The following is a 26,665-nucleotide window of genomic DNA, read 5'->3' on the forward strand; positions in this document are numbered from 1 at the left end:
AAAGAAAGAAAGAAAGAAAACATCACATTTTAGAGCCAATGAAGGAAATTACACATTTCAGAGAAATTCCTAGTGTAAATATTGTATTGGTATAAAAGAATAAAACAAATGAAATAAACGACTGACTCAGGAGTTTTTATTTTTAAAAAATCCAACAAATTAACAGAAAAACAAAAGGAAGGAATTTTTAAAGATAAAGGAGATAAAAATAAGACATGACTGTTTTTAAGTAGAATACATAACTACAAAATCTGGTTCCTTGAAAAGAAATTTAAAGATAAATAACCAGCCAACTTACTAAGAAAAAAAAATAAGAAAACAAGGGGAAAAATCATTCCTCAAAACAGGAAATTATAAAAGGGGAAGCCACAGAAACAGGAGAATTGAATAAATCATAAAGGAATAACTTATACAACTCTGTACCAATAAATTTAAAGGCATGAAATAAAAAGGATAGTCTTCTAAAGAAAATACACTTTGTAGAAACTGAACCTAGATGAGATAAAAATATAAACACACTAATTCTAGAATTAATTCTAATTCTAATTAATTAGAATTAATTAATTTGAATTAATTCTAATTCTAGAAGAATTAGAATTAGAAAATTATCAAAGAAATACTACCCTGTATTTTCCACCCCCAACTTCCAAAAGCACCCAGATGATTTCTCAGGGAAATCTATCCATCCTTAAGAAGCAGGAAATTCCCAGGTCACAGAGATTAATTTATCCAGCTGACAAGTTGACTGCAACATTGCATGATTTTGCAAATGTCAGTGTTCCCCTTGAGTGTCTGAGCTTGTGAGACTCTGACCATAGTAACCTCATGGTCCAGAGAATTTCAACCCCTTCTCCTCAGGACTCCCACTTCAGACCATAAAGAGCAAAAAGCCCCTTCTGGTTCCTTTAGCTTAAATCTTGTAAATTCATGGCAGTTGCTAAAATTGCATTCCTTTTTATTGATTCACTAGACCTGTGAAAAGTGTTTACCGTGTCCCCAGCCTTGTCCTAAGTTCTGGAGTTAAAGCAGTGAACAAAATACATAGCATCCCTGACCTGGTGGAGCTTATATTCTAGTTGGGGAGCTAGACAGCAACAATAAAATAAAACATAGCCTACCAAGTGATGATAAATGTTTGGAAAACAAGCAAATAAAGCTGCTAGGAAAAGCTGGCGGGGAGAAGTGCTGCTATTTTGGGTGTCATAGATAAGGTAATATTTGAGCGGAGATATGATGGAGGTGAGGGAGTGAGCCTGGATGTCTCAGGGAGGGCATCAGACAGAGGGCACCTTGCTAGTGTGGAGATGCGCCTTGTATGTTCGAGAAACAGCAACATACCAGGCACATCTCCACACTAGCAAGGAGGGAGGGAGCACCACGGGTTGGGAGGAGAGTTGTAGGAAACAAATTGAGAGATAATGGGGCCTGATTATATAGGGCTGGTTACATAGTAAGGAACTGTAAAAATGTTGACTTTCAATCTGAGTGAGATGGGAAGACATTGCAGGGTTCTAAGTAAAAGGCTCTATTCTGGCATTGAATAGGAATACTCCATCTGATACAGAGGACAGTGACACAGGCAGGCGGATCAGTCAGGAGGCTGTGCACAGGCCACACGAGAGGTGACAATAGCAGGTTACCCAAGCGAGTGCCGTGGAAGTGACAATCAGTTGGATTCTGGTTATGCCACGAAGATCTTTTCAGGATCAAACAATACACACGAACTTACTGGTGCATGGGCATGATTGATGATATCTGGTAAGGGTTTCAAGGTGACCTTGGGTGAAGAATAATCAAAGCTACACACTGGGTACAATGTACATTACTCGAGTAAGAGGTGCACTAATATCTCAGGCTTCACCACTGTGCAATTCATCCATGTAGCCAAAAACCACTTGCGGGATTGAACAGCTATTGAAATAAAAAACATAAGTATATTTCAAAAGTTACCACTCCTTTCTGTTTTGGTTTTCAGAAATAAATTTAAATTTGTTTGTTTGTTTTGTTTGTTTGTTTTGTTTCTTTTGAGATGGAGTCTCGCTCTGTCACCCAGGCTAGAGTGCAGTGGCGCAGTCTCAGCTCACTGCAAACTCTGCCTTCTGGATTCTAGTGATTCTCCTCCCTCAGGCTCCCAAATAGCTGGGATTACAGGCACACACCACCATGTTTGGCTAATTTTTGTATTTTTAGTAGAGATGGGGTTTCACCATGTTGGCCAGGATAGCCTCAATCTCCTAACCTTGTGATCTACCCACCTTGGCCTTCCAAAGGGCTGGAATTACAGGGGTGAGCCACTGTACTTGGCCAAAAAACAATTTTTTTTTAAAGAATAGTCAAAACAAAATAAACAGCATCTTTTATCCAGAAAAATAAGAGTGAAGAGCAGGAAAGGTTAACCTCATGAAGCCCTGTGTCCTATGAGTGGGATTTTAAATAACATATTAGTGTTCACAGTCCAAAAATTAATCCGAATTAAACTTACACAGATCAGTCATTGTGCTTATCACCTGTGTTTGAATAACAATATTCCTTTTTCTTTTCTGAATTCAAGTTTGAAAATTATTTTGCATTTTTGGATGCCAATCATTTCCGGAATGCAGAGTTGCTTACAGGACACAGGTGTTACTCGGCGGAGTTACTGAGGGCCCAGCAAATAAGAAAGAACAAGCTGTTTCCCTGTTGTTGGCTCTATAGGTCTATAGTTTTCCAGAGAGGGAGAAGGGTGGTGTTCAGATTATCATTCATGATGAAGCTTTTAAAAGACGTCAGCTGCCCACCACATCATAGGATGAAGGAAAGGGCCTAGGAGAAATACAGTTGCTCTGACTTCCTTTCAATGAACAGCACCAAGGTCATACTGAACACCAGTTTTTAAACACTTTTCTGAAAAAGAATAAGAAGCATTTAGCTCTTTGCTACAAAGACCTGGTTGAAGAAAATGCTGTCAGCTCCCTGAGGGCTGGCTCTGCCATCTTGTTCATTTCTGCATCCCTGATGTCCAGCACAGTGCCCGGCATACAGCAGATGCTCAATAAACATTTGTCTGAGTGAATAAATGTTTCAAGAAGCCAATGGACAAATCTTTGACATCACTCTATCCCTTTATGGAATGTCTACTACAGTGAAGAATAACACAACAGTGGTTTTATAATACTCCTCAGGCCCTGAGGCTAGGCAGATCTGATTTCAGCCCTCACTTTATCGCTACTCGCTATAAAGCCCTGGTCAAGTTCTCTCCATCTCTCTGTCTATGTCTCAGTTTCTTCATCTGTAACTTCAAATGAATAATGACACCAACCTCCCAGTCTTCTTAAGAGGATTAACAAAGACAATGTATGGGAAAAATGTAACATGGTGTCACATAATTATTAGATCTTATTATTGACACTAAAGTTGCATTAAAGTTAGCAAAAGAAAGACAGCATTTTGTAGGTAAACCTTATTTATTTTTTCATTTATTTATTTATTTATTTTTGAGGTGGACTCTCTTGTTGTATAGCTGCCCAGGCTGGAGTGCAATGGTGCGATCTTGGCTCACTGCAAACTTCGTACCCTAGTTCAAGAGATTCTCCTGCCTCAGCCTCCTAACTAGTTGGGATTACAGGCGTGTGCCACCACGCCCGGTTAATTTTTGTACTTTTAGTACAGATGGGGTTTCACCACTTTGACAGGACTGGTCTGGAACTCTGACCTCAAAAGATCCACGCACCTCCGCTCCCAAAGTGCCGGGATTACAGGTGTGAGCCACCGTGCCCAGCCACATCTTGTAGATAAAGGCTTTAATTTTTTTTTCTTTGTTATGAACCATTTTAAATATATACAAAAGTAAAGTATAATAAACCTGACACGCAGTTTCAACAATTATCAGCTTGTAGACAGTCATCCCCTTTCCCAGCCCTTTGTATTATTTTGAAGCCAATCCCAGATATTATGCCATTTCATCTGTAATACTCGGATAGGTAGCTCTAAAAAAATAATAAAAATAATAACCAATATTCCATATCACACCTACAAATAATGAATAATGATTCCTTCATTAGATAAATGGTTGGTCTGCTGGAAGCCAGAAGAAGAAAGGAAGAAGAGAATCAAGTCTGTTCAAGGCAGGGGCTTAGGCAAGTTCTCTCCAGACCCAACACGATGGAAATACCCGCTGTCACTGTCAAGGTGGACTCTCCCTGCTGCAGGGTGGAGCTGAGCTGGGGGAGGGCACGGAATGAAGCCAACTTTTCGTGCCTAAAAGGAGGCAGAACAGAAATCCCCTAGTGATTAAAACTTTCTTATTTCCCAAACCAAATGGTATTTCATCTGAAACAATTCTGTACAAATTCCTCTGCTTCCAGAGTGATGGGAAATTAGAATTTACTTTTATCTTTTCATCTACCTTGAGGCTGTGTTGACAGCGTTGGCTTTTACGCAGGTTCTATTACACAATTAGAGCTGATCGAACAGTGACAGGACTGGCCTGGTTTCTGAAATTTAACAGAGCGCAAAAGCTCACATTTTGGGGAGAATTCAGTTCTTAAATATGTTTTGCTTATCCCACTTCCCCCTAATTTCCCCTCATTTGTTTGACAAAGTCAGCAACCCAGCGGAAACGTCAGTTTCATTCTCTGCTGCTCTCCTCATAAAACCTTGAATTTAAATATTTTCCTTTTATTCTTCGCTGGAACTTGGAGCAATTTGGTTGAAGCAAAATGAGATCTATTGGTATCGAAGCTATTGAACATCAATAGTTCAAACCCAGGTTATCACCCCTCATTAAAATACCAAAGTCAATTTGAGAAATCTAGAACTCAGTGGGCACTGGCAGGGAAGTGAATCACAGTGCTGAGAAGGTTGCAAGCTAAGGAACATGAGGAGATGAAAAGGGAGCATACAATGTGCTGCATGTTTCTTCTTTCAAAGCAGAAGCTACCTTATAAGCACCAAAGACTTCACTTGGAGGAGATACAAGCTTGACTTCAGAAGTCTGACATAGAACTGAGGCTATGAAACCCGATGTCAGCCTCACAAACCTTTCCACGTAGGGCTGGCCTCAGAAAGCATGCATCGCAACTGCCCTCCAATAACTGAACTTTGTTAAATGACAAATGGTACTGGCCAGCCTCACTGGGATCTGGTTTCTCAGGAACTTTCTAGATGATAGGCTCTCTTCTAAGACGCTTTGATCAGGAATGAGGTTTTCCCTGCACAGCCCCAGCTCCACCCAAGGCCTCACAGTCTCAGGTACCCGAGTGTCTAGAAATGTTCACAGGTGCTGAGTCATGGGGTTGGGATGGAGGGTCCACACTTGAGAACAACTCCTGCTCCTGTCTGTTGTCCCATCCTTCCCTCTCTCTTTGAAGACTCTGCCTCCTCCACATCAGCAGCACCCACCCCTCTCCTTTTAGCGCTTTTATTTTGCCCACTTCCCCTTCTACATTCTAGTCTTGGTTAATGGTGTGGTGGAGGGTGGGAGGCAAAGTGGCTTTGCAACGCGGCTTCTGAATTTTTTGTCTCCCATTTAAGAAGGAGAAGAAAGAGACAGAGAAGGTTAGATGGAGAGAAGTCGTAATCCTGCCGTAGCTCCTTATTATCTACTTTCCCTTTAGACGCGAGCTTCAGAAGGCAAGGCAATGTCTGTCTTATCTGCTGCTGCATCCTTGCTGCTGAGACAATTCCTAGTTTACGGTGGGACAACAAATATTTGTTAAATGTTATTGGATGGGTGGACAGATGGATACTGCTTAGCAGCCATCATTATTCCCTACTAAAGGAGCTATTCTACCAAGAACTTGAAAGAGACTATACAAGAGAAAATAGAAGTCGGTATACATTTCCCCTTTTGATTTAAAGAGCCTTTCTTTTTAACAACAACAACAACAACAACAAAAAACCTTTATGAATTGTGGAAGCCAAAGCAACTCCATCTTAGATGCTAATCTGCCATGCTGACTGCTGATTAATCCCTGTTCCAGGAGGCTTCTAAGATTTCTGGTTTATCTGTTCTTCCTTGTATGAGAGCATATACTTGTCATAAGTCCTGCCTGTAGGTGAAAATGACCTCGACGTTATTGTACTTCAGTTGTCGCCCACATCCCTTCTGAATCATGCATGCCTTTTCCCCGTGCTATATAAACCCTGGGTCTACAGGGTAATGGGGTGAGGATCCATCATCTTGTCTGGCCACTGTCCAGGACACACACATGGCTGTTCATAAGTCCCTATGAAATGTTGCTTTCTGAGAAACTGGATATATCAGCCTCTTTCTTTGGCCTCTCAGCTTCCTTGGACTTTAAGGATAGGTTTGCACAGACCAGCTCACTGTGGAACATGACTTTTTTGTACTTTTTTGTGCTTTTATGTGTCATTTTAGTTCCTCTAAACACACGTAGTAAGAAAAAAATGGTAAGAAGAATGAAACAGATGACCCGGTTCAATCAGATTTCAAAGACGATGTGAAAAAGATCTACTGTAGTTCAAAAGGAGTGTCTTCCCCACTCATCTTTTTAAGGAATCATGTGGTTTGACAGGCTCAAATCTTTTTCCAGCTCGCTGGAGACTGGGTGTGGAAATGGAAGAGGAAGGGGCATTAGCTAAACGGAGCCCAGGACCACCATGGAGTGGGGAAGGCTGAAGAGTACGGCAGGGAGCCCCAGGGAGAGCCAGAGGCAGCAGGAGGGTATAGGGCATAGCAGGGAGATGAACTGGGGAGCTACCAAAATGGGAGGAAAAAGAAGAATCAGTGAGAGACCCCTCTTGCATTGAATCACTGCCGGGGGCCCTGATAGCTGCAACTGCCAAGCATATTACTCAAAATCACCCTGGCAGCCAATTCCTCGTCCTTGGCAGCCTCTCCACTTCCTGGGGCCAGATTCCCTTAAGGCCCCATGAGTCTTTTCATTCAACCACCTGCTTGCCACTTGCACAACTCCTGCACTGCCCTGCCCTTCGGGTCTGCCCATCCTCAGTATCTTGCCTTTCCACAGCTAATGAAGTCCCAAAAAAAAACAAGCTTCCCAATAAAAACGAGCTTCCAGGTAAAAGTGACAGCAAACGTTTTTTGAAGTGGTTTTTATACTTTCATAATTCTCCTAAAGTAAAATAATATAATGTAGTATTGAAATAAAACTGTGGTTGCTTCACGGAACCATCTGCCTTTGGTTAAACCAGGAGCGATGGTCTGCTTTCGGATTTATAGTTTCCTCTTTGGTCCCGAGCTGCCTCTCATTAAAGGGAACACTGGTTGCCTGAACAGTCTCACTTGCAACCATGATGCCTAAACATTGCTTTCTAGGCTTCCTCATCAGTTTCTTCCTGACTGGTGTAGCAGGTAAGTGCTTTGTTTCTTTTTAATTGCTCATAGCTTTGTCATCTCAGTCAGATCAAGGATCTGTTAGAAACGGCACTCATGCTTTTTTGGACTTTATAAAGGCTGCAGCTTTCGATGTCACTAAATGACCAGAACAGGCATGGGGTTAGTGTCTATCTGCAGCTTGAAAGACCCCACATGTACTTAGTGAGTACTCACTAAAGAAAAGGCACTCTAGAGGGTGCAGAGACTTCATACAGAACAAATGTACATCTCTCTCTCTCTCTCTCTCTCTCTCTCTGGCTCTCACTCACTTTAGAATGTCTTTTACCTTGAAGGAACACTATATCATGGTGGTTACCAGCACAGGCTCCTAAGCCAAACTGTCATAGTCTGGACTTCAGCTCTGCCATTTTACCATATGGGAAAACTTGGGAAATTTATTTAACACCCCTGTGCCTCAATTTCCTCATCAGGAGAATGGGCATTCTAGGTCACTGTGAAGATTAAATGAATTAATATATGCCAAGTGCTTAAAGAAGTGCTTGGCACAGAATAGGGACCACAAACAACATGTGAGAATTCACTTCTGGTATTCTTGGAGGAAACTTCAGGCGTGTAGAGCATCTTATCACCACTGCATACTTCTGAGCAAGCATAAGAATCCAAATTCACAATCGGGTACTTCTCAGTGTAAGTGATTCAAGTAACTTGCCAAGATGGTACAGTTGTTCGGTGACTAATACATAAAAGCAATCCCAGCCTTCATCTTCCATAAATGTTTGGATTTGAGAAGACTATGCCTCTGTTCCTTGGTAATAGCAAGGACTCATTTAGCAAAATATGGCAAGAATTCAAATGCTATCAAAATGTTCCCAGCTCTGCATCTTACCAAGCCTGTAACCTTGAGTAAGAGATGCAATTTTTTAAAGCCTCAGCTTCCTCATCTGTAGAATGCAATAATAAAAATACCTTACTTGGCGGCTGTGGGAATTAAGTTGTAAAGCTTTGAACATGGTACTTAATATAAGTTAATGCTCATATATGTTTGATGTTTGATGAATGTCAGCAAGAAGAAGGAGGAGGAGGGAAGAAGGAAGAAGATAAAGTACACCCTCAGTTTCTAATTGGTCAGCCTCTTTCATTGGCTCCTCTCTCCCATGGCTTTGCTCTTGGTTTTCTGTTGGAGAAAAGAGGCAGGCTCTGCAGCCAGACTGTCTGGGGAAAAGACTGGCTTCACTACTGGCTGCCCGGAAAGCTCCTTCGGGTCTCCCAGGCTTGGTTTTTTCAGTCTGTAAGAGGAAGACCATGATGCACAGTACCTTCCTCGCAGAAGAGCTGGGCAAATTAAATGCATTGATGGAGATAAAGTCATTCAGTGCCTGGTGAAGAGCGAATTGTTCTTACTGTTAGTGGTCACAATGATGTTACAAAAATGAGAGAAGCAATCCATAGACAGAGAGATAAAGGGCATTAAGCCATCTTTCTTCATGTGAGCAAATCAATTCTAGGCAGGCCTTCAGGAAATGGTGCCTGTCATCTCCTGAAAATTCCTGGAATTTTTAGGTTCTAAAGCTCATCAGTCAAGTGGTGATTTTTGTGAGCAAAATCAATTGCAGCTGTAGACTCTTTCCAAGTACACAACACCCTTTGATGCACTGAAGGTGGTCCAGAAAATACAAGTGAAAACAAATTAAAAAACAAATAACAGTATTCACACTATTTGGTTGGTAAGAATAAAGGCCTTAGGAAACAGCCTTGTTCATTTCAAATAACAAATCTTGAAAGTTCAGAGCTGAGACCATGGGCTTGGGAGTATTTTTTCACCATCTCAATAAGGTGTTACATTTGAGCAAAGACTTGAAGGAGGTGGAGAAATGAGCCACGTGAAATCCACGGGGAGAGCAGACCAGGAAAAGGGAAGGGCCAGTGCTGAGGCCCTAAGGCAGGGTCATCGGGGGCATGGTGGAGCAAGTGAAGGAGTCAATGCTGCAAACACAAGGGGTCAGGGTGACGGAAGATGAGGTGAGGGGGGAAACACAAGATATGCCTCCTGACTCCTTCTCCTTCTGCCCAACTTCTTATCCCTTAAAAGAAACCTTGAACCCTAAATCAAATTTTCCCGAAGTTATCTTGCCTCTATGCAACTAAAGGCAAGTGAGGTCATCCCACCTATGTCGCATGATTTGAGGAAGAAAGCACAAGTCATGCCAGTGCCAAATTATCCCATCTCCTGCCACGAGCAGTCTCAGAAACACTGGGTCCCCAGCAGGGTCTTGGGCAGTTTTCCTCATTAGCATGGCCATTTCATCTGAGGGATTATGCTTGGAGACTTGGAGCCAGGACGCAGGCAGGTAAATACAGCCATTCAGGAGTGGGACAGCAAGGGCAGACCTACCTGGAAGCAGGACACAGAGACTGAGCAAGCACCTGAGAAAGGAGGGACCGAGTGCTGGGCTGAGGGCCTGGAGCCAGAATTGGTCCCTAGCAAATTTAGCTTGCGTAGCGCTAATATAGAGGTTCCTAAGAAGATGGTTGGTGGTCTTAGTGTGGGTCCTTCCTCTCAGTCATTATATTTCATCACTATTTGGGAATCAAATAAGAACAATATTTTTTTCACTGCAATTTACTTCCCCTACAGCTTGGGAAATAGGGTGGGAAGATATCATGTACATGTTTAGGATCTGGAACTCATCATTCTGAGACTTTAGTGTGCCTCAAAAGTCATTGCATTGGAGATTCAAAATCTTGATTTCTGGGCTCCACCACTACTATCTGCGCTTAGAGCAACTACTTCAGGGAATCCTGATGCAGATATTGCATTGGAAACTACTGGTGGGAACAACGGTACTCCTAACAATGTTCAATGTTCTTCCTTCTATTATCTTAGGAACTCAGCCGGCCCTTGAGTCTCTGAAGCCTCAGAGGGTACGATTTCAGTCCCAAAATTTTCACAACATTTTGCAATGGCAGCCTGGGAGGGTGCTTACCGGCAACAGCAGTGTCTATTTTGTGCAGTACAAAATGTAAGTAAATTGAGCTTCCTTCAGCTGATAGAGACAGCACTGGGATAACATGTTCTAGAATGCAATGGAGTGTTAGGATCTGAGCTGTTTCTCAGTTTCAGAGGGGCTGAGAAGAAGCCAAGGTTGGGATAGCAGTGACTTGTCTCCCCTGAATGTTACCTGGGGATTCAAAACGCATGATGGTGTGCAGTGCATTGGGCAGTTACTTCAGCCCTAGACCTGCACCAAGACCTCACAGGCTCAGCCTTTGCCTCCATGGTGGAGCCTGGCACATGGTGGGTTCTCAACAGATTTGTCAAGCAAATGTCGGAAGCAGTTATTTAGCACGTAGCAAGTACTCAATGAGTGAAACTATCACTAGTTGAAAAAGAAGTTAAGTTGTGGCAAACGTGGAGGTGAATGTGTAAAATAAGTTTTTAATTTAAAAGTCACTTTCAGAGTGGATTTACTGTTTAGAAAATTGTTTTCAAACAAGAATGACTCCTGTAAGCATGAACACAAACCGGAGCACGCTGCTGCACGTTCCCCTCACATGATCTTCGGGCTACTCCTGCTGGATCATTGCCAAAGCTCAGATATAATCTACTCCTTCCCTGGCTCAAGGCCTGGAAACAAACACATCTGATTTGAAAATGGCAGGTTTTTCCACTCCTATATTTCTGGGGGGTGAGGGGGGTTGAGGCTCTTCCTCCTCTGACAGTGAGACAGGAGATATTACAGTTTAGCTTTCATGTTTTTTCACAAGAAATTCAGAAAATCAAATGCAGCTATGGGCCAAAATAGCATTTTTTGTCCCATAAATTCATCCATGTCTCTCCAGCATGGAGCAGGTCTAGGTCGGAGTTTTTGCTAATTAATTTCAGAAGGACTATCCCCAGAAGCATCTCCATCTTTAACCATTGCTACTTCTCTCTACATATTTTATGTGGGGATTGCAAAATTTACAAATCTTTACAATGAACATTTCTCCATTACAAAAGTAGATTTGTGCATCGCTGGAGATACTTCCAGCATGTCGGAAGTAGAGGTTGGTACCCTTTTTATACTTCCCCTTAAGTAGTATAAATAGGTCAAAAGTGGACCTATTTGTGGTCCTAAGTACTAAGAAGATTAGAAACTGTATTACCAGGAATCTAATGAAGATTAAACTTCAGGACCCCATGGAAAGATTTTATATTTATAAGTCTTTTCTTAAAGAGGACTCCAAAGCTGCTATGGCTTGAGTTTGTCTCCACCAAAACTCACGTTGAAATGTAATCCCCAGTGTGGTGGTGTTGGAAGTGGGTCATGTGGATGGAGCCCTCGTGAAAGGCTTACCATTCTTGCTGAAGTTGAGTGAGTTGTCACTCTTGCAAGACTGAATTAGTTCTCATGCAATGTTTCTATGAGAGTGGGTTGTGGTAAAGCCAGGATGCCCCTTGAGTGTTGCCTCTGCCACAGTCCGTTTTTCCCATTGATCTTCTCTGCCATGTTCTCATGCAGCATGAGAAGCTCTCACCAGAAGCCAGGTGGATGCTGGCACCACACTTCTTGTAACTTCCTGGGCTGCAGAACACGAGCTAAATTAACCTCTCTTCCTTATAACTTACCTAGCCTCAGGTGTTCTGTTACAGAAACACTTAATGGACTAAGATTATATAAATTTCAGACTCCAGAATACCTGAATCCATTCCTGTCTCTAAGGGATTTTCAACAGCAGAAGGTAAATTTAGAATTTTGAAAACTTTCACTTTAGTGTATCCAGTTCATGAGCTATACTGTTATATCCCTGGCATTTAGAATAGGATGAACAACGAGATCTTATATTAAAAACGAAGTCAGTCATTACAGCTAAGTTAAACACTTATTATAAATAAATAAATAATAATTTTAAAACATCAAATTATGCTCAATACATGTTGTGATTCCGCTTTAATTGTGATAGAATGAAACTGCTGTCCACATGTAGATTACCGAGTACAGATACTGCTAGTCTTCCTTATTATTTGTCTAGAAAGTTAGACTTCAAGTCTTTTAATAAATATTTTGAAAAACTTTCTCCCCAGCCTCCAATTCCCTCTTCATTCCCCACCATCACTTTTTGCATTGGTCTGATTCACGGCCGGTAAGGAAGCAAAAAGTGAATCTTCTCTTCGGCTGTTACAACACCCGGCGGCCTCAGGCTGATTCAACCCCTCTGCCTCATTACCTTTTTTCAGGGGTTTCCCTCCCCCTCTCCCAATCCCTAATTACAGGGCTCCATACGTAGTCCTCACTACAAGTTCCAATCAGTTTTCAATAAACAGATTAATCGTATATTTGGGTAAGCAACACCTGGATGGAAAGTGGTAGGAACTTCTCAGAAGCAGCCACATTATTCAACAGCATGCTGAGGAGAAGTGGAGAAAAACCACAAACAGCCAAAACCTCAGAAGCGTTAAGGACGTGGAGAGTGAGTATTCAAAAATGGAAGTCAGCCCACACTCCAGAAAGAACATTTCGCCGAGTACTAACAAATAAAATAAAACCCTATGTTAGCGATACAGGAGATGTCCGGGATGTTTATCTTCCAGCAAGACAGCACTTTAGTTAATGCTGTAGTTTCTATGTGTCCCCCAAAAGTTTATATGTTGGAAACTTGATCCCCAATGCAGCAATATTGAGAGGTGGGACTTTGGGGAGATGATTGGGTCATGAGGGCTCTACCCCCATGAATGGATTCATCCATTGATGAATTAACGAATTAATGTGTTATGAGGAAGTAGGCTAGTTTTCACAAAAATGGGTCTTTTATTTTTAAAAAAAAAAGTCATCTCTCTTGAACCCCTGTGATGTCCTGTGCCACCTTAAGTCTCTGCAGAGAGTCCCCATCAGCAAGAAGGCCCTCACCAGATGTGGCACTTAGACATTAGACTTCCTAGCCTCCAAAACTCTAAGAAATAAATTCCTTTTCTTTATAAATTACCCAGCCTCAAATATTCAGTTATTGCAACAGAAAATGGACTGAGACAGTTAATAAGAAGCAATATTTTTAAAGATTCTGAAGAGCAGCCATATGCTTTCATGGTGGTATTGATACGAGAATCAGGTATAAAGAATTATTCATCTGAAAATACTGAAGACTCCTTGAGTGGAGAAAAGAAACTCAGATCTTTGCCTTTTCCCTGCTACAGGTATGGACAGAGACAATGGAAAAATAAAGAGGACTGTTGGGGTATTCAAGAACTCTTTTGTGACCTTACCAATGAAACCTTAGACATACAGGAACCTTATTACGGGAGAGTGAGAGCGGCCTCAGCTGGGAGCTACTCAGACTGGAGCCTGACGCCACGATTCACTCCCTGGTGGGAAAGTGAGTTCCATAGAGTTTCTTTGCCGTTGTTCTTCCTGCTTTTGGACAGCCCTCCCAGAGCATGGCTAGTGACCACCAGGCCTTGTGCTTTGCTGAGGTCTACATCATTATCTCCATTTGGTCTAATTCTCAGAACAACTCTAGGAGATAGCTTTTATTACCCTAATTTTCCAGCCCAGAACATCTAGATGCAGAGGCTTCGGTCAATGCTCAAATCTCATGGCCGGTATTATCCAAGTCAGGGTTCAGATTTGCTGCTCTGAATGCAGAGCCTCCACTCCATCAATTTGTTACTACGTGTGTATGTGTGTGTGTGTGTGTAGGTCTCCCTTTGTCACCCAGGCTGGAGTGCAGTGGCACAATCTCAGCTTGCAACCTCCGCCTCCAGGGTTCAAGTGATTCTCCAGTCTCAGCCTTCCGAGTACCTAGGATTACAAGGGTGTGCCACCACACCTGACTAATTTTTGTATTTTTAGTAGAGATGGGGTTTCACCATGTTGGCCAGGCTGGTCTCAAACTCCTGACCTCAGGTGATCCACCCCCTTTGGCCTCCCAAAGTGCTGGGATTACAGGTGTGAGCCACCACACCCAGCCCCCCAAAAAAGTATTTTTAAGCAGCAGAATTTGTCATAGTGCCCTAGTCCTTTCCCAAATATGAGGGTTAAGTTCTTGAAAATACTCATATTAGAAGAATTTTCTGTTGAGGAAATTAAAAGTTTTAGTCACTTCCCCAAAAAGGCAGACCAAAAGTGTTCTCTTAGATAAATATCATCCATCCTGAATGATATTGATTCCTCATCTGGTTTAGTCACAATCATAGAATAATATAATCTAAGATGTAGGTGATAAACTTAACCATTACCAACAGACCTTGTATAAAATAGTAGAGAAAAGAGAGAGAAGTGGTTTAATGTATAGGTATAAAGATGTGCATAAACAACAGGAAAGAAAATTAAGGTATTTACCACAGTCCTCATAATTGCAACTCATCACAAAGCCATAATTAATATTTATAACTTCTTCCCTCATTATAAACTCAACATTCACTCTTTTCAGCCAGCACTTCAGTTCTTTATCCATGAGGAGTCTGAGTCCTTTTGGTGCTTCCTGTCACAGCTCGGCCTAATCGTACATTAATTTTTATCACTGAATAGAGAAGCTGTAAGAGGGACACTTGAGGATACCAAGAATTCTGCCACCTGACACCATTGTATTTATAATTGTATCGTGCCTTGGTAATCAGAAAGAATCACCCCAGACAATATAAGCACCTCATTTTCTTTTTGCGGGTTAAATGGTACGAGGAGCTACAAATGATCAGGAGAGACCCTTGACTTCCAATTTTTGGAAACCACCTTGGTTATAAACCAGAATTCAAGGCCAAGTGTATGGGAAACAAAAAAATGTCATGAGTTGTTCACTATGGGTAACAGTGACCGTTGCTCCTCTCACTTCCACTTCTGATATCCTAGGCCAGTAAATTCTGTCCATGGAAGAAACAAGCACCATATATTGGCCACAGGCTTAGTGAAGCATTTATCAATTCATATACCACTTCACAAGATGTCTCTCAAACTGAGTTTTAATTATGCATTTCACCTTCCTATAAGGTCATGGATTTCTGAGTGACAAATATACAATAAGACCCAATATTCCTGTAGGTCTGAGAGCTTTCTTCACTCCTTTCGCATTAAGTTCTGTTTCATAAGCAATGTATGGTGGAGTACTATGCTCATGAATAGGAATTGACTACATCTGTGGGTGGGTGTGGTCCCAGGAGTGGGGAGGGTCTGCTGATAAAAGCATTGAAGCAGTAAATACAAATCTATAAACAGAATCTGTAACCAGAATCTACACCCAGCAGTAAAGAAAAACTGTAACCAGTGTCTCTTGTCCCTTTCCTCCACCCTTTTGGAAGGGAACAAAAATAAACCTACCTGCAATGAGATGGCAGACGAGAGCCCCTAAAATATGGCACTATACTAGGCATTCAACATGGATCTTCACTATTGGAAAGTTAGACACTTGGCACTGTCAGACCAACCTTGGTAAGAGGAGATCCATATTGTTAAGTCTGTATATAACCTCCATCATGCAACTATTTCGTTCAGGAGTCCATAAAGCAACTATAGGACACTGGGGAAATAGACTGTCACTGCATCCACTTAGATTTTTTTTAAACAGTCTTATTGAGGTATAATTCACACAGCTTATACTTTAAGCATATAGCATACAGTTTAATGGTTTTTACTATATTCACAAATATGTGTAGCCATCCCTCACAATTTTAGAACATTTTTATCACCTCAAAAAGCAATTCCACACCCTTTGCCTATCACTTTCCAGTCCTGCCATTCCCCTAGCCCTCAGCCCTGGTAACTACTAATCTTTCTGTCTCTGTAGAGTTCCCTGCTCTAAATAGACTTATATAATACATGATTTTTTGTGTCTGGCTTCTTTCACTTAACATGTTTTCAAGCTTCATTCAGGTTGTAGTATGTATCAGTACTTTATTCCTTTTCGTGGCCAAATAATAATCCATTATATGGATATACCACATATTATTTATCTATTCCTTAGTTGATAGACATTTAGGATTTTCCACCTTTTGGCTATAATGAATAATGCTGCTATGAATAATCATGTAAAAATTTTTGTGTGGGAGCTTTTTTTGTTTGTTTGTTTGCTTTTTGAGAGACAAGATCCTGCTCTGTCACCTAGGCTGGAGTATAGTGGCACAATCATAACTCACTTCAGTCTTGATCTCCTGGGCTCCAGCAGTCCTTCCACCTCAGCCTCCCACGTAGCAAGGACTATCACGCATGTGCCACCATGCCTGACTGGGAATGCATTTTTATTTCTCTTTAATATATATACCTAGGAATGGAATGCCTGGGTCTCATGGTAACTCTTTGTTTAGTCATTTGAGAAAATGCCAGACTGTTTTCAAAGCATCTGCACTGTTTTGCATTAAAGAGTATATAAGGTTTTTGATTTTTCCACATTTTTAACCAATCTTTTTTTTTATTATAGCTATCCTAATGGTTATAAAATGGTATCTCATGTGTTTTTTATTTGCATTTCCCTGTTAATTAATGATGTTGAGCTTCTTTTTTATGCTTATTGGCTATTTTGTACCTTCCTTTGGAGAATTGTCCATTGAGATCCTTTGCCTATTTAAAAAATTTAATTATATCTTTTTATTTTTGAGTTGTAAGAGTTCTTTATATAATCTGCATACCAATGCCTTATCAGATATATGATTTTCAAATAGTTTCTCCTGTTCTGTGGATTGTCTTTTTACTTTCTTGATGTGACCATTTGATTCCAAGTTTTAAACTTTGATGAAATCCAATTTCTCTATTTCTTCTTTTGTTGCTAGTGCTTTTGGTGTCTTATCTAAGAATCCTTTGCCAAATCCAAAATCATGAAGATTTACCCTGTATTTTCTTCTAAAAGTTTAATGCTTTTATCTCTTACATTTAAGTCTGATTCATTTTGAGTTAATTTTTGTATCTGGTGTGAGGTAAGGGTCCAATATTATTTTTTGACATATGACTGTCCAGTTGCCTCAGCACCATTTGTTGAAAATCAATAGGATAGAAGTGTGATTTACTTCCAGACTTTCAATTCTATTTCATTGATCTATACATTTATCATTGTGCCCATACCACACTCTTTTGATTACTATTGCTTTGTAGTAAGTTTTGAAATTGGAAAGGGTGAGCACTCCTCTTTGTTCATCTTTTTCAAGGTTGTTTTGACATTATGAGTTCCTTGCAATTCTCTAACCACCTAGATTTTTTAAGACCTCCTTTCAGTGTGAGTCCTTTGCTCCCTTTGCTTTGCATTCATATGACCACAGAAATATTCACATTCTATATCTTAATACTTAAGGATCCATCCATATACCTCTTCTAACTGGTGCAAGGTCCAATTAGATACAAGTTAATTGGAGCATGTACAAAATGCATTGAACTCAGAAAAAGGCATTTTCCCCCAACTCTCTAATTAACAGGAGGTGGAACAGAGTTGAGCAAACTAATTCATGGTAATTCTCACATTGTTTCTTGATAAACTGAAATTCAAGGTCAATACACTCAACTAGCAATTCTCTAGCTGAGGAAAAGGAGATTTCATGACTAAACTGATGAACATCAGTGGGGGAATTTCACAGATCAATTTGATTCTTATATTCAGGCTTAGAAATAGGGTCACATTCAGATTTACTTATCAAATGAAGCCCTCTCCAGTCTGTGCCATTAAGCCAGCCAGGTATGAATAGCCAAAGACATTGGCTGACACAGCTTTAGCTCAATTCTATTTAAATTGGGATAGTGTTAAGACGGGTTTGTGTGTTCTCTATATGACCATTCTCCCTAAAAAAGAATCAGAAAAGGAAAGAAAAAGCTTTAGACCAGGTCCTTTAAAAAGCCATTTTATTTTATTTCAGGGCCTCTTAGTAGAAGAATAGGAAACTCAGTCTATAAATAACTGCTACTCTTGTTGATGCAATAGTGAGGGGAACGATCCACTCAGCTGCCTCCTCATTCCCAGCTTTGCATCGTCTTACCACAGCTCCTAAGCCTTTCTGAAGAACATATTTCAAAAAACATGTTTCTACGTCCTCAGGACAGCATGTCCTGGCATCTGTGATATAGACTAATGAGCCAGCTGCATGCATTGGCTCCTCTGACACCCAATTTTGAGCAGCATGATGTTATCTTAGATTAAGAAGTTCTGATTTATGGTGTCTATCTAGAGAGAAAGCAGATTTTAAAGATAAAATAAAATAAGACTTCTTGAGTTAAAAGCAGCATTTGATACTTAGTGGGATTTCAATATGATTTGACCCGAGAATTGCTTGGATTAAAAATAGATGTGAAGGCCATGTGCAGCGACTCCATGCCAGTAATCCCAGCACTTTGGGAAGCTGAGGCGGGAGGATCACTTGAGGCAAAGAATAGAGTATTCCAAGCAAAGAGAACAGCATTTGCAAAGGCCCTCTGGCATAGCAAACGTGAGGGACTGAAAGACAACGGGTGTAGTGAATAAGAGCATGCAGGAAGGAGTCCACAATGAGCTGGGACTGGAAAGGCAGGCCAGGTACAAGAAATTTTTAAGGAGTTGTGACTTCCTCCAGAAAAATGTAATTTTACTCAGGAGCTACATGATCAGACTTGTGTATAGAAAAGATCATTTTGACTATATTTGGGGAACGGGTTGGATGAGGATAAGTGAAGTCGTGGTTTACTAATAATCATCTACAGGAGACAGCATTTGGTTGATGAAAAGGACTAGAGAAAATTTATTCCTGGAGGGACATTTAGCAAGAAAAATTTGCAGGAGCCGGTGCTAGATCAGATATAATGGTGAAGAGAACACGTCAAAGAAGACCTCTAAGTTCCTTGTGTGCAGAATTAGATGAATCGCTGAGATGTTTTTGATGGGGTTTTATGAAAAAGACCAGTTTGGTGGGATGCAAGGTAATAGAGATTATGAGTTTGGTTTTGAGTATGTTAAGTTTAAGATGCTTTTATGGACATATCTCTTCAGATCCAAGACCCAAAGGTAAAGTCTCTATTAGAGACAAAAATGTGTGAGTCATTTCATGCACATAGCACAGTGGGCATTGATAGGACTGCTTAGGGAGAGAGTGTTGAGTGAGAGATAGTTTTGAGTAAGACCAGGTATTGAGGGACTCTCACCCAAAGATGCCTGAGTAAGAAAAATCTTAAAAGAAGGCTGAGAAGGAATAGCCAAAGATATAGGAGGAAATCTGTGGGCTGATATGTTCATGAATAGTGTGAAAAGGTAATATTTCAAGGAGGGAGCCGTTAAAGAGTAAAGTGCTACGAGGTAAACTAATTTTGACTTGATCTTGTAATACAATCACAATCCAGTGAATGAGTCAAGAAATTTGCAAATGATTGCAAAACTGATTTTGCAATCAGTTGCAAAATCTAGCATCACAGATCACAAACCAGGAACCCTGTGATGTCCACAGGCTGACTCACTGATAGGTCAATGTCTAAAATGTGTGCCTCACTGCAAAAGGGATGTGTACTTAGTAAACTATCACATTTAAACAATTGAAATGTAAGATCATGAATTCATACATTCAAAAGACAGGTTCCATATGTACATGATTAAAAGAAAATTCTTGGAAACAGGATGGCAGGCTTGCAGTGAGGAGTTGTCAAGGAATGGAAATTGGTATGCCTAGAAGCACATTTTAAAAGCAGTTTCTCTTGAGAACATCTTTTTTCCTACTACTTGATAAGCATCTTGAAAGACTGTGGCTGTGGCTGCAGTAAAATTGGTGATATTAAAAAGATCTTGAAACATTTCTTTCCAATCCAAAAGATGATCTCTCACCGTGTTGCCCTGGGTGGTCTTGAACTCCTGGGCTCAAGCAATCCTCCTCCCTCAGCCTCCAACAGTGCTGGAATTATAGGAGTGAGCCGCCACACCCTGCCAATTATCATTTTTTTAGAAACAGGGTCTCACTCTATTGCACAAGCTAGAGTGCAGTGACATGGTCATAGTTCACTGCAGCCTCAGCCTCCTAGGCTCAAGTGATCCTCTAGCTTCAGCCTCCCAAGTAGCTGGGATTACAGGTACATACCATTTTGCCCAGCTAATTTTCAAAATTTTTTTGTAGAGATGATGTCTTGCCCGGACCTCACCCAGATTGATCTCAAACTCCTGGCCTTGATCAATTCTATTTCGGCCTTGGCCTCCCAAAATGTTTGGATTACAGGTATGAGCCACCATGCCTGGTCTTTAAAAACTTTTTTTAATATTAACCTAATCCATGCATAATTAGGAAGATCCCCAGTGATGTCAAACAAGAAAATAAAATATGTGTAAATGATTTTTAAAAAAATTAATAAAAGAAAAATTTTCAGTAATTATAGTTTGGGCCAGAAGGGGAAGAAGATATCTGGCTTAAATATAAATATTTTAGAAAAAAAATACACAATAATATTTAATCCTGTCATATTTATCTTCAACGAATTTCTACCAATTGAGTTCTAAACACCTGGGTCACACACAAGAAAGGCGGTTTTTTGCGTGCTAAATATGTGACAAGAATGTTAGAAGTGTGTTTTTATCTGGGAGAAAATTGATCATGCATGATATTCTCCTATGAAAGTGAGCAGTGATTCATTCTCACCTCACAAGTGGTAGGTAAGTGTTCTATGGTGGTCAGCTGAATTTGGAGCATGGGAAGCATAAATGAGATTAAGTATCCACTGGTTTGGAGGATTCAAGTGTAAACAAAGGGAGAATTCCTTTTCCTTCGAGCAATTAGGAAAATGTCCAATATAGTTGGAAAGTGATTTAAAAAGCTATGGTTCTAAATTAAATAGCCTGGGAGTAGGAAACTCTCCTCTTCGAAAACCCTAAGAAATTCTGGATAAAATAAAACACATTTTCCGAACTCCACAGAGAAGCAAAAATGAAAATAAAGGGAATTCTCGGGGGCCAAAACAAAGTAAACAGAAATAAAGAGGACGCAGAGGATAAACATAGTGAAGCCGGAGCTGACCTGAGGGCATGTGCTGGACGTGGGAACTAGACCCTGAGTGGTAACAGCCACTCCTAGGACAAAAGGCAAGGTTTTAGGCCAGCACAAGGCAGGGAGTCTGTTACAACAAATACCCCAACAAAAATCTTAGAACCTCCAAGGGTTACACTGTCAATAAAAAGACAGACTAGCCTGGGTTTGGTGGCATGCACCTGTAGTCTCAGCTACTCAGGAAGCTGAGGGAGAACCACTTGAGTACGGGAGTTCGAGACCAGCCTGGGCAACCTAATGAGATCCTGTCTCAAAAAAAACCTCAAAACCAAACAAACAAAAAAAGGAGACTAAGAAAACCTTTCAATAAAGAGAGAAAAGTAATTTGTGTGTTTCCATCTTTACAATGCTAAGAATCTAGCGCCCCCTAAATTCATAAATGTTTGAGATTCAAATTCATGTGCAATTTTCTTTTTTTATGTTTTATTTTTGTTTTTGTTTTTTAACGCCCAAGCTGTAGTACAGTGGCATGATCATAGCTCACTGCAGCCTCAGCCTCCCTGGGCTCAGGTGAGCCTCCCACTGCAGCCACCCGAATAGCTGGGACTACAGGCATGCATGCCACCATGCCGGCTAATTTTTGTTTTTTTCTTTTTGTTTTGGTAGAGATGCAGCTTCACCACTTTGCCCAGGCTGCTCTCAAACTCCTGAGTTCAAGCAATCTGCCCACCTTGGCCTCCCAAAGTGCCAGTGGTGGCATAAGCCACCACGCCCAGCCTACATATACAATTTTCATGTTTCAGAAAACATCAACTTAAGATTGTGCCAGGTTGATGGTGCCACAGAACACCCTCCAGAAGCAAAGCCGAATTCTTAAACCAGAGTTCAGAGCAACCCAACACATATGTGGTCATTTGATTTACACCCATGGTGCAGTTCAGTGGAGTAACTATGCTTACTTTCCTGGGGTTGAGTAATTGGAGAAAACATAAAGGAGGCTTCTGGCTGTTTGTAATGTTCTTTCTTGATCTTGGTGTTTCCTATACAGGAATATTTGTTTGTAAAGACTTTTGAGTCAAATCTATATTTATTTGTCTGTATCTATCTTATAGGTCAACAAAAATTATTTAAAATTTAAAAATTCAAACCAAAACTATAAAAAAGAAAATATCAACTTTTAACCTGTGCTTACAAGAAAACATAAAGACCACATGCAAGTTTGTAAGAAACGAGCACTAACCTGAACAACACTTCAAGCATTTGCAAACTTAGAATCAGATAATAAAATGAATATGTTTAAACTTATAGCAGAGGGAATAAAATCATCATCAAAGGACAAAATATTATTGGTTTCAAGACCAGGTTGATTGAAAGAGATCCAAATAAATCCCACAGAAATGAAAAATACATAATCATTAAAATTTAAAAAATATATATTTATTTCCATAACAGGAATAAATTGGTGGGCTGGAAGACAGGTCTGAAGATATCAGACAAAATGCAACAACTAGGAAGACAGATGAAACAAATTTTAAAGAGGTTAAGACACATGGAAAACAGAATAAGAAATTCTAACAGATGATGAATTGAAATTCCAAAAGAATAGCACGTATCTATGTATGTGTGTATGTGTGTGTGTGTGTGTTCGTGTGTGCAGACACACATGCACATAGAGGGAGAGAGAAAGAGGCAGAGATGCAGAGAGAGAGGAAGAATGGTTAATTTTAAAGAATTATAAAAGATGTAAATCTATAAATAGAAAGTACGATAAATACCACACAAGAAAACCACAGATTCATACTTAGCAATACTATAATGAATCTGGGACAATTAAAGTGACTATCGAATTCTCTTTCTTATTTTATAATGATTTTGATTATTGGTAATAAAATGCATGAGCCAAAGATTCTCTCTTTTGCCTCTTCCAACACTATTCCAGAGTATGAGACATAATCCTGTTGAATTTTATAGCTATAAGTCTTCAAACGGTTTTAGAGCTGCTTTGAAATTTTACATGCTTGAAGACCTATATAATATTTGCCTTAGTCTCTGACCTCTCCTCAAATAGGTTTTCATATTTCGCTTTCCAAAACAATAACTGAGAGCTATGGAAACTGTTGATAAATGTCCTTCTAAAGCCGAAACAGAAAGTGTTGGTCTTTGCAAATAAAAAATTATCTTCAAAGAAACTTCTCAGATATTTGTGTTTTAGATGTCAGGAGTATCTCTTCATAATAACTTTTTATGAAGTCAGATTTCTGGATTAATGTTGATTTGTCATTATACATAATGTGTCTGTATATAATACATTCCTTTGATGATTTGTCAAAATTTTATTATTTTTCTCCAGCAAAAATAGATCCTCCAGTTATGAATATAACTCAAGTCAATGGATCGTTGTTGGTAATTCTCCATGCTCCAAATTTACCATATAGATACCAAAAGGAAAAAAATGTATCTATAGAAGACTACTATGAATTAGTATATCGAGTTTTTATAATTAACAATTCACTAGAAAAGGTAAGTTCAGATAAATAGATTTATTTAGTGTTTTTTCTTGTTTCTTTAAGCAATATTTTGGTCATAGTAGATGTCCTCTTCTGCTACTCTGCCTCCTCTTATTTTTTCTTATCTTTAATTCCTTCTTGCTCTCAACCAGCTTTAATCCCCGGTTGTGCTGGCATCACCATCAGAATATGTGCGTGCCCTTTCGGTCCTGCGGTTTGTCTCCACAGTCTTCCCTGCACATCTAAAGACTGGTATTAACAGTACTGAATTCCATGTGACTGCCACAAATATTTATTTGTACGGACTTTGCATAGCTTATTTTATTTATTTATTTTTAGAGTGGATTTCACTCTGTCACCCAGGCTGGAGTACAGTGGTAATCATAGCTCACTGGAGCCTCTAACTTCTGGGCTCAAGTGATCCTCCTGCTTCATCCTCCTGAGTAGCTGGGACTACAGACTTGCACCATCACATCCAGCATTTTTTTTTTTTTTTTGGAGATGCAAGGTCTCACCATGTTGCCCAGGCTGGTGTCAAACTCCTGCCCTCAATCAATACCCCTGCCTCAGCCTCCCAAAGTACTGGGATTACAGGCATGAACCACCATGCCCAGCCTCACACCTTACTTTTTGAATCACATGATTATATATTTATGTGTTTTGCTGTGATTTTTGATTTTTTTTTTTTTTGAGACAGGGTCTGGCTTTGTTACCCAGCCTGGATGCAGTGGTGCAATCACAGCTCACCACAGCCTTGACATCCTGGGCTCAAATGGTCCTCCCACCTCAGCTTTCCAAGTAGCACCCCAAATACAGGTGTGTGCCACCATCCCCAGCTATGTTTTTTGTACTTCTAGTAGAGGCGAGTCTGGCCATGTTGCCAAGCTAATCTTGAACTCCTGGGCTCAACTGATCCACCTGCCTTGGCCTCTCAAACTGCTGGCATCAAAAACATGAGCCACCATGCCCGGCCTTGCTGTGGTATTCTAATCCACCATCAGTGCTTCGGTCTGGATTTGGTGGATAACTGAATATGTTCCTTTTTTGGCATCTTCTAAGATGAGGGGTTTTTTACTGTAAGGTGCAGAAACCCCAATTCAACTTGTTTAGAAACAAAAGAGGAGGAAAAGAGGAGGGGAGGGATTATTAGGAGATAGGCAAACAATCTCGGGGACAGAAGCAGGACATGGAGTGCCCGCAGGCTTAGCGGTGACTGAGAAGGGAAATAGAAGTAGTCCTAAGGGATCCTGCTCTGTCTCTCAGACTTTCTGTCTCCCTGCGGCCACAGTTGCATGCTTACAGTCAGCTCTGCTCATCTACACCATTCTCATTTCACACTTCAAATTCTTAAAAAGATGGCCAGGCAGGGTGGCTCATGCCTGTAGTCCCAGCATTTGGAAGGCTGAGACAGGCTGATCATTTGAGGTCAGGAGTTCTAGACTTGCCTGGCCAACATGGTGAAACCCCATCTCTAATGAAAATACAAAGATTAGCCGGGCATGGTAGTGCACGTCTGCAATCCCAGCTACTCGGGGGAGGCTGAGGCACGAGAATCCCTTGTACCAGAGAGGTGGAGCTTGCAGTCAGCCAAAATAGTGCCACTGCACTCCAGGATGGGTGACGGACTGAAGCTATGTCTCAAAAAAACAAACAAAATTCTTAAAAGGAAGACTCTAACCACAGGGTCAACCAGCTCCCAGCCCTCAAAGAGAAGTCAGGTTCACCTACACGGCCACTTGCCCTCTCCCTTTACCAAGCTATGGCCTAGGACTCTAGGGAAGAAAGGTGTGTCTAGGAAGAAATCCCACAACCCAGCCACAACTGTGACCATGTACAACTTGTTAATTTAAACAAAAATACAGCTCTGGTTTAATGGCAACCACCTGTCATCTGATTTTTTTCTCTCTTGTGTGTAGGAGAAAAAGGTTTATGAAGGGACTCACAGAGTTGTTGAAATTGAAGCTCTACCACCACACTCCAGCTACTGTGTAGTGGCTGAAATATATCAGCCCATGTTAGACAGAAGTCAGAGAAGTGAAGAGAGATGTGTGGAGACTCCATGACTTGTGGGCACTCAACAATGTGGAAATGCTCAAGCTCCCTGAGAATGGGATGACTCATGTTTGAAGGATCTTATTTAAAGTTGTTTTGTATTTTCTTAAAGCAATATTCACTGTTACACCTTGGGGACTTCTTCGTTTATCCATTCTTTCTCCTTTATATTTCATTTATAAACTATATTTGAGCAACATCCTCTCCAAAAATCAAAATTTAAAAGACGAGGCAGAGAATAAAGGGTGCTATGAAATTCGGAACTTTATTTCTGAATATAACATCCCTGATAACAACTTTCATTCTTCTAAGACAGCAAAATAAAAATTTAACAACCAAGGAATAGTATTTAAGAAAATGTTGAAATAATTTTTTGAAAATAGCGTTATAGACTGAGGCAGTGCCGAAGCAATCGTTTTTCACTCTCTTATTGAGCCAGTTAAATTGGCATTGTTATACCAATTTAAAATTTCTATATGGATGAATATTTTTCACATATTTCTATTTTCTATGAATATACTTTTTAAATATGTATTTCTTATTAAATATTTCTACTAAATGAATCAAAATTTTGTTTCAAATTCTATTCTCTTTAAATAAGAACAGGTTTTTGGCTAAAAATATCTCATGATTTCTGGATTGATAGCTGAATTAAGACTATCAACAATAAGGAAGTCTACTCAACGCAATTGTCCCTCATTTAAAACATACATTAAAATTTTCTTTTCTGTTTTTTCTTTGTTTAGTTTTTAATCCTGTCTTAGAATAATTTATCTTTATTCTCAAAATTAAATGTAATACTTTTTAGCGACAAAGAAGTAAAGAAACCCCATTACTCAACTCTTCTGGCCAAGACTATCTTGCTTGTGGTGCCTTCCTCATCTCTACATAGGAGGATCCCATGAATGGTGGTTTATTGGGAACTGCCGG

At 40.2% G+C, this 26,665-nt stretch overlaps 1 protein-coding gene across 1 annotated transcript; it reads left to right on the top strand.

The window, feature by feature from the left end:
* Positions 1–3,257: 3,257 nt before the first annotated feature.
* On the top strand, positions 3,258–26,409 carry IL22RA2 (interleukin 22 receptor subunit alpha 2). The gene is made up of 6 exons (XM_017530383.2): positions 3,258–3,428; positions 7,184–7,315; positions 10,185–10,320; positions 13,473–13,651; positions 23,527–23,696; positions 25,600–26,409. The coding sequence occupies exons 2-6, from the start codon at positions 7,255–7,257 to the stop codon at positions 25,744–25,746; spliced, it is 693 nt and encodes a 230-aa protein (XP_017385872.1). The 5' UTR covers positions 3,258–3,428; positions 7,184–7,254; the 3' UTR covers positions 25,747–26,409.
* The last annotated feature ends 256 nt before the right edge of the window (positions 26,410–26,665 follow it).

The sequence above is a fragment of the Cebus imitator genome, unplaced genomic scaffold, assembly GCF_001604975.1.
Source record: "Cebus imitator isolate Cc_AM_T3 unplaced genomic scaffold, Cebus_imitator-1.0 Scaffold65, whole genome shotgun sequence".
Classification (NCBI taxonomy): domain Eukaryota; kingdom Metazoa; phylum Chordata; class Mammalia; order Primates; family Cebidae; genus Cebus; species Cebus imitator.